The 18,486-nt window shown below is 39.4% G+C and overlaps 1 protein-coding gene across 1 annotated transcript; it reads right to left on the bottom strand.

The window, feature by feature from the left end:
• Window positions 1-317: 317 nt before the first annotated feature.
• On the bottom strand, window positions 318-7,424 carry LOC126624306 (succinate-semialdehyde dehydrogenase, mitochondrial-like). Its single transcript, XM_050293344.1, has 20 exons — window positions 7,086-7,424; window positions 6,149-6,262; window positions 5,966-6,065; window positions 5,709-5,757; window positions 5,527-5,614; window positions 5,309-5,419; window positions 4,878-4,940; window positions 4,656-4,766; window positions 3,949-4,014; window positions 3,747-3,824; window positions 3,566-3,643; window positions 2,966-3,032; window positions 2,173-2,258; window positions 2,016-2,048; window positions 1,877-1,909; window positions 1,493-1,593; window positions 1,178-1,263; window positions 942-1,048; window positions 785-862; window positions 318-582 (listed from the first exon to the last, which is right to left on the bottom strand). Exons 1-20 carry the CDS (start codon window positions 7,179-7,181, stop codon window positions 544-546), a joined length of 1,584 nt encoding a protein of 527 aa, XP_050149301.1. The 5' UTR covers window positions 7,182-7,424; the 3' UTR covers window positions 318-543.
• Between the last annotated feature and the right edge of the window lie 11,062 nt (window positions 7,425-18,486).

Genomic DNA, 18,486 nt, shown 5'->3' with positions numbered 1-18,486 from the left:
TGACAATGCATACTCTACATCACCAATATATCTTTTATGTGTTAAGCTTAAAATTTAATCACGTAGGGAGAATGTACGTAAATGCGAATGAATGTTCCACGTCCAAAAGTTAAGAAACCTTGCAAAACTGTGTAAGGAGTTGGTTAGTCCCCTATTGCCAATTGAATTTGAGGTTAAACCTCAATCTCATCCACTAGTTTACTCTGTCAAAAAAAGACCCAAATTCAAATCTCATAAAACAATGGTCGGTTGGATACCTAGAAATTTTGCTATGGATTTCAATTGGTACCAAAAAAACAAAAAAAAAACACAACTGGTTGCAACATCAAAACTGAAAATTTATTTATGTTCTCATAAAATTACATTGGAACTTAAAATATACTTTTCTACTACAACGAATACTTTTATTTTGTGTTGTAGCAAAACTACACCAAACTAGACACTTATTTTCCCAGTACAACACATTTTCGAAGTAACAAAGGTTACATCAAGTTCCAACTTGCGTTTTAAGCTTGGCAATGATCCAGCTAGAAACCAAGCACTTCAGTTACTGCTCATATTCCCCATGCACACGTATTTAACCTGCAATGCAGCATTGAGAATTGCCTTAATATTACACATAGAAGTATCGTTCTTACGAGAGTATTGTATGTAGTGCCTAATTATCTCATCTACAAGACAGGCGTGAACGGACATTTTGCAACATTTGAATCTACTGATACATCGGGCCATTTCGATATGTTATGTTAACTATAACAAAAAGTGGTATATTCAGTAAACTTACTTCCAAATATTCATCCATCCCATACTTGGAACCTTCTCGTCCAAGACCAGACTGTTTGACACCTCCAAAGGGAGCCACCTTCATTGATACAGATAATCTCATAAATAACACAAGAGCTAGAAAACAAAACTGCTGGTGGATGCAGTTTGGGACCCACCTCTGTCGAAATTAGGCCTTCATTGACACCAACAAGTCCATATTCAAGAGCTTCAGAGACACGCCATGAACGTTGAATGCTATTTGTAAATATGTAAGCAGCTAACCCTGTATATGCATGCGGGAATGTGTTTACGAGCAGCAGGATACAATTTTGAATGAAAAAGTTCACCAGTTTCTCTAGGGTCTAATGGAGGACAATGTATCAAAATAGGAAAAGGAAGCTCAAAAAAGAACCTGCATTGGTGTCATTAGCAATGCGGATAGCCTCCTCCTCAGTTTTGAAACGCAAAAGCGGTGCCACTGGCCCAAATACTTCCTCTCTGAACCAAGATACAACGTTTTTTTAGTGCACATAATCTACTAAATAACAGAAGCCAATAGTTGTTGAGCACAACCAAATAAAAATTTGCAGACCCCAAAGCACCTTTACAATCATCTCAGCCAGAGTGACGAGTGTTAAGGTTCATTAGTTCAAATAAAAAATCCTAATAGTTTGATTATGGAATTCAAATATTGCTAACATATCATATAATTTTTCCAAGTATTTACCTTGATATTAGCATATCACTCTTGACATCCCTGAGAACTGTAGGCTCATAAAAAGTCATTCCAAGGCTATGCCTCTTGGCTCCAACAACAACTTGTGCTCCCTTAAAAAGATCAATCATTAAAGAATTCGAGTCGGTACTGTTTGAATGAAAAGTTTCATTTATTTTATGTCCTCAACTAATTGAATAAGTGAGGAAACACAAAAAACACTGGAATAGCAACATAACAGTAAAGAGGAAGATAAATGGCAGTCAATGTTTCATGAAACTGATCTTAGTTCCAACCAGCTTGAATGCCGCAACAAAGTCACATAGTTCTCCCAGGTCAAGGTTATATTCTTATGGTACCAACATCATAGATCAAAAGAAAATGTAGAAAACTAACCTTTGATACAGCATCTTGAACAAATGATTCGACCTGTAATGTGAATTCCCAAAGTGATATACAGAAATCCATAAAGATTGAAGGGAAGATGTCATACATCAATTCTAATGGAATACAAATTTGAAAAAGAAAAGAAAACCTTTTGTACCGCTGCTTCATTGATTAAAGGGCCCTGCAAAAAAAATGAAAGCAATAGGTTAAACCATGGTTACATAGTGGTGGCTCCAAGTGTAAACCCTGGAAACCAAAAAGGCGATCACAATAGAAGTTAGAACAAAATGCATGAGAGAGACTACCTGCACCACACCTTCACTGAAGCCATTCCCAACTTGCAGATTCTGGACAGCTTTCACAAAAGCATCCATAAATTTCTCATAGATACCTGAACAGATAAAAACTTACTTACAAACCAGCACTATGCATTTTGAGTCCTAAATTGCATGAAAATCTCAGTATGCAAGAATCAAAATCAGGACATAAACTTGAGGAAAAATCTGGATTTGTTAATCCAGATGGGAACAAGAACTTTAAGTATTAAAATCAGAATCAACAGATACATCACAACTACCCACTCTAGTCTGCATACAAAATCTTGTTTTTTTATAAGAGCATATATAGCCAAAAGGAATGGTTGGAACTCTTGGAAAACAATTTTTATTGATAAAAGAAGTCAACACATTCCGTTATTCCCAACCATCACGTAATTACCCACCCCCCCCCCCCCCCACGGCGGGGTAATGAGCATAATACTTGAAAAATAATAAAGGATATAAAAGTTGCAAACTACAAAAATAATGGTGTTTAAATAACTAGGGAGTAGGGAGCATGTATTGTAACAAGGACTTTCAAGAATTAGCAGGCCTCGCTATCACAATCTGATACATGCCATTCGAAAGCAATTGCTGCTTAATGGAAAAACAGACACCGGAACTTCCAATGTTTATAGAAGCATACGCCAATGATCAGTCTCAGAATCTATACATGAGGGAGCATTCACTCAATTAGAAAAGTAATACAAACTGAACAGCAGTATGATTTCAAAAAGCATAGAGTTTGTAACTTATTAGTTAAATGTGTTCCCATCCCTACCTTCTTGTACGATAATTCTATTTGCACAAACACATGTCTGTCCACTATTACGGAACTTTGCTGCAAGCTACAAAACAAATTGTGGGTGATGGTTCAGCTGATGACTGTAAAAAGGAAGTACTTTCAAACAAACAAAAAAAGGTACAAGGTACCAACAGCGCAAATAGGATATAGCTGTAGCTAACTTCATCAACCGGAAATGGGAACATATTTCCTGCTAGTACATAGCTAGAAAAACTTGAAACTACAACATTCACTCGACACTTCCTATTCAGGAAAACATTACTGTGCACGATTGATGCTTTAATTCTTCGGAATCAATAACCAAATAGAAACCAAACAATCAGGTTGGATGCATATATTATTTCCATGTCGAGTAAGTAACTAATGAATGCAAATGTTAGCTGATAAAATGTTACCCTATCGCAGATTGAGAAGTTTAGGTCCTAGTTGGACTTGGAGAAATCCTCCTCCACAAAGTAGTCAAAGAAAAGTATTTGATTGGGGAAATAATTAAAATAGGTGCAAAAGTGAAATAAATCAGCATAGATACAATATGGAAACAACACAATTAAAATGCATTTAGACAGTTTTACTCACAGCTCCTTTCACAGCCACATCCAGGTCGGCATCATCAAAGACTATGCAAGGTGCATTGCCACCAAGTTCAAGAGATACCTAAAATAATCAATAAACAAAAGCGATTTACCACATGATTCCTCAACTGCTCGGACCATCAACTTTTTTCCAAAACTCTATATCCAATAACCTATATCTTTACCTTTTTAACAGTCCCAGCTGCACCGGCCATCAACTTCTTTCCAACTGTTGTTGAGCCTGTGAACGTGATCTTTCTTACCTAGATAAGTTGTATGATACAAGAATGGTTAATGTTTTATAGTTTCTAAAGCCATATACCTCCACAGGAAAAGTGCATTATTGTGTCACATGAGAAAGGACTGGCTTATGTATAAACTATACACCTGTGGGCTTGCAAGTAAAGCATCCCCAATTTCAGAAGCACTTCCCATAACCACATTCACCACACCCTATATAACAAAGGGTAAACACTATTAGAAACGGAAGAATCAGTAAAAGTCAACTGCGATGACTGATGAGTGATGACTGAAGCAAAGTTTGGGAAGCCAATATGTTCCTTAGAGAAGATGTAAAATCAACACGAAGCTACAACAGATGTTTCATAGAACATGGTCATGCATCAAGAATTTTCTTTCTAAAAATAAAAATTGTCAATACTCAACACTGAGATGTAGAATAGTAAAAAGCCATCGATGATTGAATCTCCAAATGGATATTTGGTCTCAACTGTTCTTTTCTTTGGAAGAGTAAAGATGGAAAACATATTTTGTGGCCATGATGGGAAAAGTCTACCAAAATCAACCATTCATAAAACCATAATTGTTAAAACATAAATACCTACAGCTTTATAAATACTTGTAGCACTAACCAAGAAATTAAGACATTCATTTCCAGCACTCAAGTGACAAATGACAATCTATATTACATGCCACGCTTGACTGTAAGAAATATTAACCGGAACAAGTATTACAACAGCTTCCAGGTAAGAAACATTACCCACAACTCGAACGGCAAATGAAAAAAATGTACATTAACCTTAATACGAAGTGTATATGTGTGCGTGTGTGTGTGTACATGTAAGAAACATTACCGGTGGTATTCCAGCTTGAAGGGCGAGCTCAGCTGCTGCTAAAGCTGTGAGGGGAGTAAACTCAGAGGGTTTTATGACTACTGTGCAGCCACATGCAAGAGCAGGACCAACCTTAAACAAAGTGGGGAGTAGAATATGAGATTTTGTAATGATAGTCATGCACTGAAAGATTGGAATGCTTTCCCTCAATGAAATCTGCACAATTCAATAATACTAAAATACCTTGCGGGTAATCATAGCCAATGGGAAGTTCCAGGGAGTAACTGCACCAACAACACCTATAGGCTGCAAATTAAAATTTAATAAGAGGTCAACAAATTACCATAAAAGTAAATACAGCCCCCTGCCTTCCACCAAAAAAGAAGACCAAACATCTTTCTGTTGGTCTATTATACAGTAAGCATATAATAGCAATCTTCAAAACCCTGAAGTTGTTCATTGGACGGGTTTTGAAGAGTTTTTTGTTGGTGTACTTATATGATTGAACAGAAAATTTAACATAAACAGAAATGTATCTTTTGTGTCTTTCCTTTTCTAAAGAATTTTTCAGCAAACCAATAAAAAATATTCCTAATATTTGGTTATTGGATGAACTAGTTCTAATTCAGAGTAAATATAGGACATCAGAACATCAAAGATGCATATCAAATCACCTGCTTCAAAACAAACAGTCGCCGATCAGCAAGAGTAGCTGGAATTATATCACCATATACACGTTTTGCCTCCTCAGCATAGAACTCAATAAACGCAGCCCCGTAGTTCACCTGCAATATCAATCTGTGTGACATGTCGATGATGAATGAAAATGCAACGCATTCAAAGCTAAAGCTGATTGCTTAAATTCCTTAAACAAAACTCTGAAATAAGATACCTCACCAATCGCTTCTCGTAGAGGTTTCCCTTGCTCCAAGGTAATCAGTTGCCCAAGCTCTTCTTTGTGGGAAATTAGTAGATCATACCTTGAAGGAAGGGAAGGAATATGAATATCAAGATTCAAGATCAAATGATAGTTCTACAACAAACAGATATAGAATCACAGAACAGCAATTATACCATTTCCTCAGATACTTGCTCCTTTCAGAAGCAGCGAGCTTGCTCCAAGCTACATGAAGAAAGTTTAGATATTTAAATTAGTAAAAGAATTTTTTACAACCTCAAGCTATGTTAAATATGACGCCCTCCATATTTACAAAGTGATGAACACATAAGCACTGTTAACTCAGTTTAAAGAAGTATGCTAAATGCAGAAGATAAATTTTTTCAAGCGTCTAATGTAATCACAAATTCACTATATGGATCAGTTCCCATACAACTAAATGCACCATAGGCTGAAGATATTGCATCATTTGTCTCCTTTTGACCCATGCATGGAACAGTTGTTATAACTTCGCCGGTTGCTGGATTCTGAACCTGCATGATAGGAAATAGATGGATATTTGAAGGATCGGAACCAGTCATCCAAAGGGGCAAATAAAGAGATCTTTGGTACATACCTTTATAATGCTCCCATCATATGCATCAGACCATTTCCCCCCAATAAGGCCTTGACTACGTAAGAGACCAGCACCATTAAGCTGAGAGACAAAGCTTTTCGCGTCCATGCTAATCTGACACATCCAAATCCGGCATTCAAACTTTGATATATATACACACAAAAAAAATACAACTTCAAGATAGACAATTCTAAAAATAAATTGTAGAAGACAAAATCGGATCATGTTACAACTTCTTGACTATACCGAAGAATAATCTAAACATAATCAAACAGTACTACTAGAGTGGGAAGAAGAAGAAATATCCTCATATCAAGAAACACATAATAACCTTATATGTATTAAAACAAATAAAAGAAGACCCTTAATTTTGTAAGATGGCGAAGGAAAAAAATAGATATTAATCCACAGGGTAAGCATGAAAACACTTGACATCCTCCTGCAAGTCTGAGAACACATTCAAAATGCATGGAACAAAACCAAAGTATATCAGCATTTAGTGGTTCCAATAAAAATTGGAAAGCTCCTTCAACATCCCAAACCTTAGCAACATCCCATTTTCAATCCAATCCATCATCACGGAGACCCATCTCGATCATATAACAAAGCAATCGAATGGGGATACAGCAAAGCTAGAAACCTTAAAACAAAAAACCCAGAAATTTACATAAAGCAACAATATTTCGCATAGAACATTGAGGCAATTGCCAACCTGATCAACCTCAATCAAATTGATAGTCAATATCCAAAACCAAACTCAAATTTAATCAAACCCAAAACGTACACATCCATGATCATACAATGCAAGCAGAGGGAGAGAGTCACTTACTAGTGCTGCTCACGGTTAAGAGCGTGAGGGTATTGCAACTGTTGGGCAACATAAATACAGAGAGAGAGAGAGAGAGAGAGGACATATGACAAACAGGTGGTGGGTTACCTGGCGAGAGAGAAGAGGAGTTGGGGCGTGCATGGAAGGCAAATGTGAGAGGAGCCTGAAGGATCGAGCTGCCATGCGTGACGCTCTGAAGGTCATGTCAGATTTAAATTTCTGTCTTTTTACTCCTTTTCTGCTGCTTCTATGAACCTCACCGCTCTGGTTTTTTTCGACTGCTGAAGCTCAGTGCTCTCACTGAAACTCGCGCTGCCTTCATGACTGCAATTTTGACAATAGTGGCACCCTCTATGGAGGGGCTTTTTTGTTTTGGTGTGTCAGCATTTTGGGGTGTTTGGCAACGACCCTATTCATTTTCTGGATTGAGGTTTGTAGGCAATATAAAGCTCCAGAATTACTCAATACAACTTAATAAGCACGAATTACTAGATTTCAGACTACTTAACGAATTCATATAACAACCAAGATTGTCATGTCACTTTTCACATATAGCACACTGTTTTTCAACGACAATTTCCACCATCATAACAAATAGTCGATTCAATGAATAAAAAATACACAATATTAGCATTTAACTACGTTAATCAACCATCATGATCAAACATCACCCCACTAAGTTTAACAAGCCAACTCCATAATGTTTGTCATAGTTTTCTACTTGAAATCCAAATATCCAACATTGTAACCTAAAGTCACAACACTAGAGTAAACTTCAAAAATTCTATGCTCGAGAATCTAGGATTCTGGACCAACTCAAAGAAACTGAATAGGAAAAGGGATTTATGACCACTCAACAGAATTCAATGAAGATAAGGTTCCCAATGCGGATTACCAAAACCATAGGTTTCCATCCCATGGTCCCTCAATGCAGATTAACCAGACGGAGTCAGCTCTAGAATGCGAATGGTCCCCCAATGAGTATTAATCAGCGAAACTATATGTATGCATCCAATAGTATGGTTTCCTAATGCGGATTAACTAGGTGAAAGAGATATAATGTAATCAAGTAGGCAGTGACCCATCAATGCGGATTAACCAAACAAAATCATCTATATATATAATATCAAGTAGGCAGTGACTTCTCAAAGTCACCCCTAGAGTGTGTTTGGTCCTCCAATGCAAATTAACCGCGCGGAACCATCAATGGACATAATGTGATTAAGTAGGCAGAGGCCTCTTAATACAGATTAATCAGCAAAGTCACACGTAGAGTGCATACAACCCCTAATGCAGATTAAACAGGCAGGATTATAGACATGTCTCCAATAGTGTGGTTCCCCAATGCGCATGAACTAGGCGGAACCACCCATAGAAATAATGTAACTAGGTGGGCAGTGACCTCCCATTACTGATTAACTAGACGGAGTCACTCCTATAATGCGGATGATCCCCTAATGCGGAGTAACCAAGCGGGACCATAGGCATATACATAACAATATGGTCCCCAAATGCATATTATCCATGTACCACATTGCTACAAGGTACAATCACATATCATACAACATGCGTCATACATTCTACATCCCACTTCAACAATATGATTTACATTGTGAGCAAATATACGATCAATTACACATGACAACCAAATATCTAGTCACATAGATACAAAAGTTCTACTCGATAATTCTAATATAATCTCCAACTCATATCCTCACACTAGCAATCACACGCATCATTTATCTTACCTAAAAATCCAATACACACGTGAATCTCGATAAGGATCCACCTATATGCAAACTGAGATGCACATCCCGGGGATGGCCTACTGACGTAAGTAGGCCACTAAGCTCTATTAGGCCCATAGTAATACTAACTTACACATTTAAGAATGATTCAAAGCAATGTTAACCAAAAGTCAACCCTTGATCAACTTGGTCAACAGTAGGGTTAACAACTCTATATAAATCAATCTGGAAGATCCACACATCATATTTTCGATCCGTAAATTCCTAAGAGCCTCACATTAATTACACAACAACATATTATAATTTCTTGACAATCCAACAGTTAAATCTTTGCCTAGCACAAAGGTTGAGTGGCTGACATTCACGAAACTAGGCTCAAACAATTAAATCACATCAAACAAATGTCAAATATGGATTCAAAGAATCGCAATTAGCTTAGAAAAATAAGGTCCAGTCCTTGGTCACATGCCGTTGCATGCGGCGGCCAGCGGTGCCACCTTGCCACAATTTTTGACAATCACCAAAATGGCTCAAAATTCAATAAGAGGTAGTTTACAATGAAGGGAGTACAGTTCAAAGTCGTAGATCGCTAGAAAAAAGTGGCCTGCGCATGCCACCCTTGCTGCACCAACGGGCAATCAGGACCCATAGATGAGAGTTATCAACTGATCGTGGCGGTTGGCGTTTAGTTGGATAGAAACGGTGGTTTCGCAGTGGAAGAGCTTAGGAGATGTCGAGCTCCAACCACCAGAAATGGAGACCAAATTGATGAATTTGGGGCGGGTTGGGTTCATGGTGGTGAGAGGAGGTGATTGGTGGTGGTGGTGGCGACGAACCTCGTTGCTCAAGCTCATCGAAAAATCGTCGAAGATTCACCCATTATACAGGTCAAGACTTGAGTCATAGAGGGGGGTCCGGGTCGACCTTCCCCTTCTAGGATGGATACTCCAATAGTTATGGGGCCAGTAACGTTTGGTACGCAGACGAGACGAAACGGGATGGGACGGGACGGAATAGGACGGGACGGGACGGAACAGGACGGGACGGGACGGGACGAAACAGGATGGAACGGATGATGTAAATATTGAAAAAGATAAGGAGAAATTTTGTCATAAAATGTTATAAATTTGTGTTCCACGGATGTGGAACGGGTCGTTCCAGGGGGAAGAGGTGGAACGAAAAATCAGCCAAATTTTGTCCCATGGGACAACCCGTTCCACAGTTTTTAGGTGCACCAAACGTGGGACGGAACGGCTCGTCCCGTTCCGTCCCGTCCCGTCCCACGTACCAAACGGTACCTAAGTAGAAGGTCAAATGACAGATTTGGCCCTGACTTTAAAGGTTGGTAATTTCTTCGTTACAACTCTTATTCACGAATGGTTTTGTCCCACGTGGAGTCAAGTTCTATCTAAATATATTAAGAGTGACCCTGAAAGGTCTACAGATTTTTAATGAGTATTTATGAAAAATCAAACTTTGTAAATAAGTAAACAAAACCCAAAATTAACAGAAAATAATAATAAAACCTCGAAGGTACTAAATACGAAAGGTTGAAGTGAATTCGGGGACGAGATTTCACAACAAGTGACCTTGTATACTTCTTCAAGTTAGGAAATTAAGACCAACAATATATTTTATTCAAAAGTATTGTTTAGTAAGGTCATCTCCAATGAAGAATGCTAAAGGTTCAAAAGCCAAAAAATGACCTGATTTGTCCAGAAACCGATAACTGGACTATAATTCTATAGAGCTCACTAGACCATTATTTGGTCAAAAGGGCATCAGACTGGCCAAATGTAGCCCCTCCCCCCTTTTAGTCCATTTATAGGTCCAACTCCTCAATTGTAATAATTGACTCAAATTTAACGGTTAGATTTGAAACATTCAACGGTAGTTTAATTAAATTAAGCAATAAATTTAAAAGTATAAATTCAAAACTAATAAACTATTTAGGGGGCTATGTTTAGCCCTTTTAGTTGAAGATGGTATGTGAGTATGGTCTTACACTGTTCATTTAAAATATTTTTGCAGTGCTATAATTCTGGACAAAGCTATATTTAGCTCTTTCTGTTGGAGACTGAAGACTTTAGAAGTAAAGTTTGAACCTAAATTTAAAATCTTGATATCTTAACTTTATATGATCTTGTGGGGCTCAAATTTTATTTTCAAATTCTTGATGAAACAATCATTTTAAATAAATTATATTGTGGAATCCAATTTGCTAACTTGAAGAAATAGAAACTAACCTTATATATTGGGTTGCTACCTCCGTTATAGTAGCTTTTTTCTTACATGGCATAACAAATCTAACTTTGTTACTAAAAAACAATCTCTTTTAGATGCTATGTATCATTTAAATATTACAATTGTGTGTATAATTGACACAATGGTATTTTTTGGGACAATAGTATTAGTTAGTTCTAACTAAAATTATGTTTTTAATGATTTAGGAAAACAACTTACATGATATGGATGTAAAGTCTTGTGACTTCTCGTCAGTGGCGGATCCACAGTGGGGTCGTCGGGGTCGCACGACCCCTTGGAAACCATGGAAACAACCTTGAAGCTCCCATATGCGACCTCTTGGAGCTGGGGTCGTCGGGGTTGTCGGGGTCGGACTCGCACGCCAACTGTTGGACAAAAAGCCTGAACGAAGACTCGGCAGGAAAAGGAAGAAGAAGCAGCGCTCGCGCGCGCTTCTTTTTTTTCAAAACAGATGAGCAAAACGGCGTCGTTTTGGCCCAGGAAATTTTTTTAAATGACCTGGCCAAAACGGCGTCGTTTTGGGCCAGGCCGAACAAAAAAAAAAGAAAAGAAATTCCCACCGTGTCCCCCCCAGTCCCAGCCTTCCTACCCGACTCCTATACAATCAAAAGCCCCAATTTCTTTTGTTTTCTCATCCTCCAACCCTAACTCAATCCCCCCAAACCCTCAACTCCTCTCCTCCCTTGCTGCTGCTGCCCCCAAACCCTCAACTCCATCTCCTCCCTTGCTGCTCCCCTGCTGGCGGCTCCAACTCCATCTCCTCCCTTTGTTTATATTGTGAGTATTTATTTTGAATATTTTGTATATGTAGAATATATTTAATTAATTGAAATTCAATTCATATTTATTTTGTGAGTTTTTATTGTGAGTTTTTATTGATGGTTTGTGACACACCCTAACCCGAAAATTAGGACATGCTGACCGTCACGTGAGCGTGACGTAACCATAAGTGCAGGCGGAAACGATAATATAACAAAAATACTAACAAAAAAAAACCACTAATTGCAGTTATTAACAACCTATCATTCTATGTGCATTATAGTGTACTAAACACACATAAACAGAGCATAAGCGTCTAGGTGCAGTCAAGTAGGACCATAACTAATTTACAACACCCTCGGGTGAATCCTACATTTATTTAGTCTGTCAGAACGCCGAAGAAGTCCTCGTAGGCCACCAACACCTCAACTAGAACCTGGAGGGGCGCAAAACAGAAAACGTGAGTGGGCGAAAATAAAGCTTTTCCAAAACATTTCATAACTCCACATTTATAACCCCTCTTTGAAAACCTGTATACTTTCCCAGAAAAATAGTATATAAGCATATATATATCTCAACCATCTCAATCATCAATCTCATAACATATTCAATAGAAAACGTGCCATGTTCAATTCAACAGTTTAGTATGAATGCATTAACATAAATCAGGTGAAAGAATAAATCAACCGGAGACCCTACAATGGTCCTGTACGACTGAATGTAGAGCTCAAAATCTCATCTAACCGGAGTCACCAACTGTGACCTGTACGGCCATGCCGGAGTCACCTAGTATGACCTGTACGGCACTACACTGCACATAAGTCGGAATTACCTAATGTAATCTGTACGACTTAATGGTGTAATAATATGCTCTAGTGCTTTTCTCATCAATCATTTGTGCACATAATCTAAGGTCACCTACCAGTCGGAACCCCTCTAATGGTCTGTACGACTGGCATGTCGGAACCACCCCCGGTGGTCTGTACGACTAGCATCTACTTGGATCCAAGGTGAGCATACGATGCAGGGTGAATAATATAAGCACTAATACCAAGGTGCAGTTTATGAGCTCAACATATCTCAACATCATCATAACAGTAATAATACTCACCTGATACTCACCTGTGCGTTCACCGCACCATTTCACATATATGCATCATACAACAATTCATAATATTCATGATATTCTAAGCATGGCAACCCAAACTATATTCCATATCACAATTCAACATACTTTTCATTTAAATTGATTTCTGGGGAAATCGGGTATATAGGTATATATATAGAAAGCAATGCCCACTCACTGGTATGTTGCCGGGTCGTAACCCCCTTGACGCCCCTGGATGTGCTCCTCCTCGCTATAAGTCTCACCTATACAAGAAGTACCCGAAATAACGTTATTTAACGCATAACCCAACTCTTAGCTAATAACTCCTCATATGTTGCTCAAATTGGGTATATGAATATACCACGGTGACCTACACAACCTCAGGATCATCCCCATATTTTTAAAATAATTTTTGGACCCTTCACGCGCCCCCACGCGCCTGAAATGGCACGGACCTACGCGCCCCCCACACGCAGCCACGTGCGTTGCACACTGACGGCGTCAGGAATATTCCGAGAATATTCCGTTAAAACCTAACAGTTCCGTTAACGGCGTCAGGAATATTCCGTTAGAACTAACGGAATATTCCGGTTTCTTCTCCGATGGACTCTCGCCGAACTCCGGTCACCAGAAAACTGGGAAAATTTCTATTTAACTATTCTCACTCGTTTTTCGTCCATTTTTCTCGAATTTTATACCAAATTGAAGCATTTAATATGTACAATCACGTTGGAAGGGTTTTAAACACTAAAAACCACGGAATCATACCTTCCAAAATTTCGAGAAATTGGCTAAACGTCGAACCAAGTGATTCCGACGTCCAAAACTTCCAAACAACCCACTCCGAGCTTCCTTGGGACTTCCTAAAGCTCACTGTGATCTTAGTTTGGCCTAAAACACAACCACTTCAAAGATCATGAACAGTACATAATCACGGTGTCTTTAGAAACTAGGGTTTTCGAAATGAAACTCACCTTAAACTGGTACCTACGTGATCGTGGAGTCCTCAGGAGTGCAATGGTGGTTTTAAATCCGGCGTTGGTGTTGATTTTAGGTGGTTTTGGTGGTTGCCCGTGTGTTCGAGAGGGTGAGAGAGAGAGAGAGAGAGAGAGAATGTCTGAGGAAGAGAGAGAGAGTGAATACGGGAAATGGGGAAGGAATCAGGGCATGAGGCCCTACCTAAACCTCTAACTAACCAAATTAAAACATACAATTGTAAATCCAAGTCTTAGTTTAAGTTCCTAACACTAGGTAATAATCTAATTAACAATAGTTTAGGAACTTTAGGTAAAACTAAATGTCGAATTTACGCACCTTAATCCCGTTTAAGGTCACTTTTGTAATTTCACGTCCTCGGAATTAAAAATTCCGGGACGGGCCGTGACAATCTCCCCTCCTTATAGAATTTCGTCCCCGAAATTCCAGCCACCAACCACACCATCAATACTCATAAAATAGCCTCGGATACATATCCCTCATCCGTTCTTCTGTCTCCCATGTAGCTTCTTCCGCTGTATGGTTCCTCCACAATACTTTTACCAAGCTCACTGTCTTATTCCTTAGAGTCTTGTCTTTCCAATCCAGTATAGTCACTGGTTCCTCATCATACGTCAAATCCGGATTAATTTCCAAAGGTTGAGGAGGAATCACATGTGAAGGATCTGAAACATAATGCCGAAGCATCGAGACATGGAACACATTATGTACCTTAGACAACTCTGGAGGCAGCTCCAACCTATAGGCAACTTCACCAATCCTCTCAGTGATCTCATAAGGTCCAATGTACCTGGGACTTAGCTTTCCTTTCTTTCCAAAACGAACCACCCCTCTCCAAGGCGATAATTTCAGAAATACATAGTCGCCCACATTATACATTCTATCCGTGGTATGTCGATCTGCTAGGCTCTTTTGCCTATCTTGGGTCACTTTCAGGTTAGACTTAATTACCTGAATATTCTGAGTAGTCTCATCCACAATCTCTGGGCCCTCGAGTATTCTTTCACCGACCTCTGACCAACATAATGGCGTACGACAAGCTTTACCATAAAGCGCTTCAAATGGAGACATTCCAATACTCGAATGAAAACTATTATTGTAGGCAAACTCCATCAAATCCAAGCGATCATGCCAAGAATCACCAAATTGCATCACAGAGGATCTCAACATATCCTCGAGTGTCTGAATAGTTCTCTCTGACTGACCATCTGTCTGTGGATGATAAGCTGTACTGTAAAGCAATCTAGTACCCAAAGCTTCTTGAAAAGCTGTCCAAAACTTAGAAGTAAATCTTTGATCTCGATCAGAAATAATATTCACTGGGACACCATGATACTTTACAACCTTCGATGTGAATAACTTAGCCAACTTATTTAAAGGGTACTTCTCCCTTACTGGAATAAAATGTGCTAATTTGGTAAGTCGATCTACAACCACCCAAATGCCATCAAAACCATTTTGTGTACTAGGCAGCTTATACACAAAATCCATCGTTATATTCTCCCATTTCCACTGGGGAACGGGAAATGGTTGCAATCTTCCAAACGGCTTCTTTCTTTCAGCCTTAACCTGCTGGCAAACAATACACCTACTTACATACTCTGCAATTTCCCTCTTCGTACCCGGCCAATAGTAAAATGGTCGAATGGTATGATACATTTTAGTTCCCCCTGGGTGCATAGCATAAGCCGAACAATGTGCTTCATCCAAAATTTCTTTCTTTAGTTCCTCATTATTTGGCACATACATCCTGTTCTCTTGCATAAGCATACCATCTGATCCTCGGATCCTGAGATCTTTCTTTTTCCCTTCCTTTCTTAAACTGACCAATTCTTGGATTTCTTCATCCCACGATTGAGCTGCAAGCACCCGATCAATTAAAATTGGCTTGACTTGAAAATTGGAAAGAAAAGCTTCACTTTGCTCTTCCAATTCTAACTCTACTCCAATAGATCTTAACTCTGCAAGAAGAGAAACACGGCTGGCATACAAAGCATTAAGTCGTCCTTGAGGTTTCCTACTCAGAGCATCAGCTACCACATTTGCACGACCCGGATGGTACTCAATCGTGCAATCATAATCACTTAACAATTCTAACCATCTTCTCTGACGAAGATTAAGATCATGCTGCGTGAAAAGGTACTGAAGACTTTTATGATCTGTAAAGATCTTACATTTCTCACCATAGAGATAGTGTCTCCAAATCTTCAAAGCAAACACAATAGCTGCCAACTCAAGATCGTGAGTAGGATAGTTCTTTTCATGAGTCTTCAACTGCCTAGAAGCATAGGCAATCACTTTACTATGCTGCATCAAAACACAACCTAAACCATTCAAAGAAGCATCACTGTAGATCTCGAAGTTACCATTATCATCATGAAGTATTAACACAGGTGCATGAGTAAGGCAATACTTCAACTGCTGGAAACTTTGCTCACAACTATCATCCCACTCAAACTTAACCTCCTTCCTGGTTAACTTCGTTAATGGCAAGGCAATCATAGAAAAGTCTTGAACAAACCGTCGATAATAACCTGCCAAGCCAAGAAAACTCCGCACCTCAGTGACGGTTCGAGGTTGTTCCCAACTTTCCACTGCTGCTATCTTTTGAGGATCCACTTGAATTCCCTGAGCTGATACCACATGTCCCAAAAATGCCACTTGATTCAGCCAAAACTGACATTTACTAAACTTGGCATATAACCGGTGCTCCCTCAATTTCCTTAACACCAAGTTAAGATGTCGAATATGGTCTGATTTCGACTTAGAGTATACCAGGATATCATCAATAAAAACAATAACAAACTTGTCTAAATATTCCTGGAATACTTCATTCATCAATCTCATGAAAGCTGCAGGGGCATTAGTCAATCCAAATGGCATCACCAAAAACTCATAATGCCCATAACGAGTCCTGAAAGCCGTTTTATGAACATCCTCATCTTTAATCTTTAATTGATAATACCCAGATCTCAAATCGATCTTAGAAAACACACAGGCACCTTTAAGCTGATCAAACAAATCATCTATACGAGGCAAGGGATAACGGTTTTTAATCGTTACCCGATTCAATTGCCTGTAATCAATACACAATCTCAAAGTTCCATCCTTCTTTCTCACAAACAACACCGGAGCTCCTCAAGGTGAAGAACTAGGCTGAATGAAACCTTTATCAATTAACTCTTGCAATTGAATTTTCAACTCTCTTAATTCCGCTGGTGCCATTCTATAAGGAGTCAATGATATAGGGTTTGTACCTGGAAGCAATTCAATCGAAAACTCCACATCTCTATCTGGGGGCAATCCAGGCAAATCATCTGGAAATACATCAGGATAGTGTCTGACTACTCCGACTTCCTCCACACTACTGGGAGCAACATCATTCAAAACCACATGTGCCAAGTATCCCTGACAACCCTTGGATAACAATTTCTTCGCCCTTATGGCTGAAATAACACCATGCCTCACCCCACTTCTTTCACCCACAAAAGTAACCTCAGGTAGTCCAGGACGAAGAAAAGTAACTGATTTCCCGTAACAATCTATATGGGCGCGATTATAATGCAACCAATCCGCCCCTAAAATCACATCAAAATCCACGATGTCTAACGGGATGAGATTAGCAGGCATAACTACATTATCTACCATCACTGGACACCCAGGATAAAAACTATCAACATAACATTTATCCCCTCTAGGCATAACAAATTCTAAATCAAACCCTAGAGGCGAAAGATGAGGTTGTGTCATTTGAGCAAATGTATGAGAAATCACAGAATGCGTAGCACCACAATCAATCAAAACCCTAGCAAAATGACCAAGAACATTCAACGTACCCATAATCAAGTCTGGATGGTTCTGAGCATCTTGCAGTGATATGTGGTTAACACTTCCCTGAGTTGGCTGTCGTCCTCCACGACCTCTGCCACTCTGATTACCTCGCCCCTGATGAGTACGTCCTTGACCTGCCTGGGCAGGCTGCCTAGACGGCCCTGCACTACTAGCAGCAACCCCTCTCTGTTGAGGCCGACCCCCCTAATACCACTGAGATCCGCTAGCTGGCATAGACGGATATGAAGTATAACCTCCCTGATCCTGAGAATATCCACTCTGAAAATAAGGATCCTGGGAATATTGATACTGTCCCGGAGCATAAGGAGCAGCATCACCCTGATAGTGATAAGCACCACCACGACCAAACTGGCCATAACTGCCTGAATTTAAGTTCTGCTGAGTCGGTGCTGGAGCTGGCATAACAGGCTGCTGGGGCCTCTGCTGACTTTGGGGACAATGTGCAGCTCGATGTCCTACCTGACCACATGTAAAGCATGCACCACTGATTCTCCTACATTCCCCATGATGTCGAAAATTACAACGGCTACATAACGGAGGACCAGAACCACCAGTACCAATAAAACTTCTCTGACTAGGAAATCTAGGTCCACTACCAAACCTACCACCTCCTCTCCTCGGACCTGTGGTACTAAATCCACCACTGGAAGAACTCGAACTCATTCCACTCTTTTTGAAATTCTGCGTCTTACGGGGTCCTTGGAAGGAGATACCTTTACCCTTGCCTTCATTCCTCTGGTTGCCATCATTCTTATCTTCCTCTTCATCACTATCACTAGGA

The sequence above is a fragment of the Malus sylvestris genome, chromosome 5, assembly GCF_916048215.2.
Source record: "Malus sylvestris chromosome 5, drMalSylv7.2, whole genome shotgun sequence".
In the NCBI taxonomy this organism is placed as follows: domain Eukaryota; kingdom Viridiplantae; phylum Streptophyta; class Magnoliopsida; order Rosales; family Rosaceae; genus Malus; species Malus sylvestris.
Note: the sequence above shows the minus strand (reverse complement) of the source record. Positions and strands in the feature narration are given on the sequence as shown.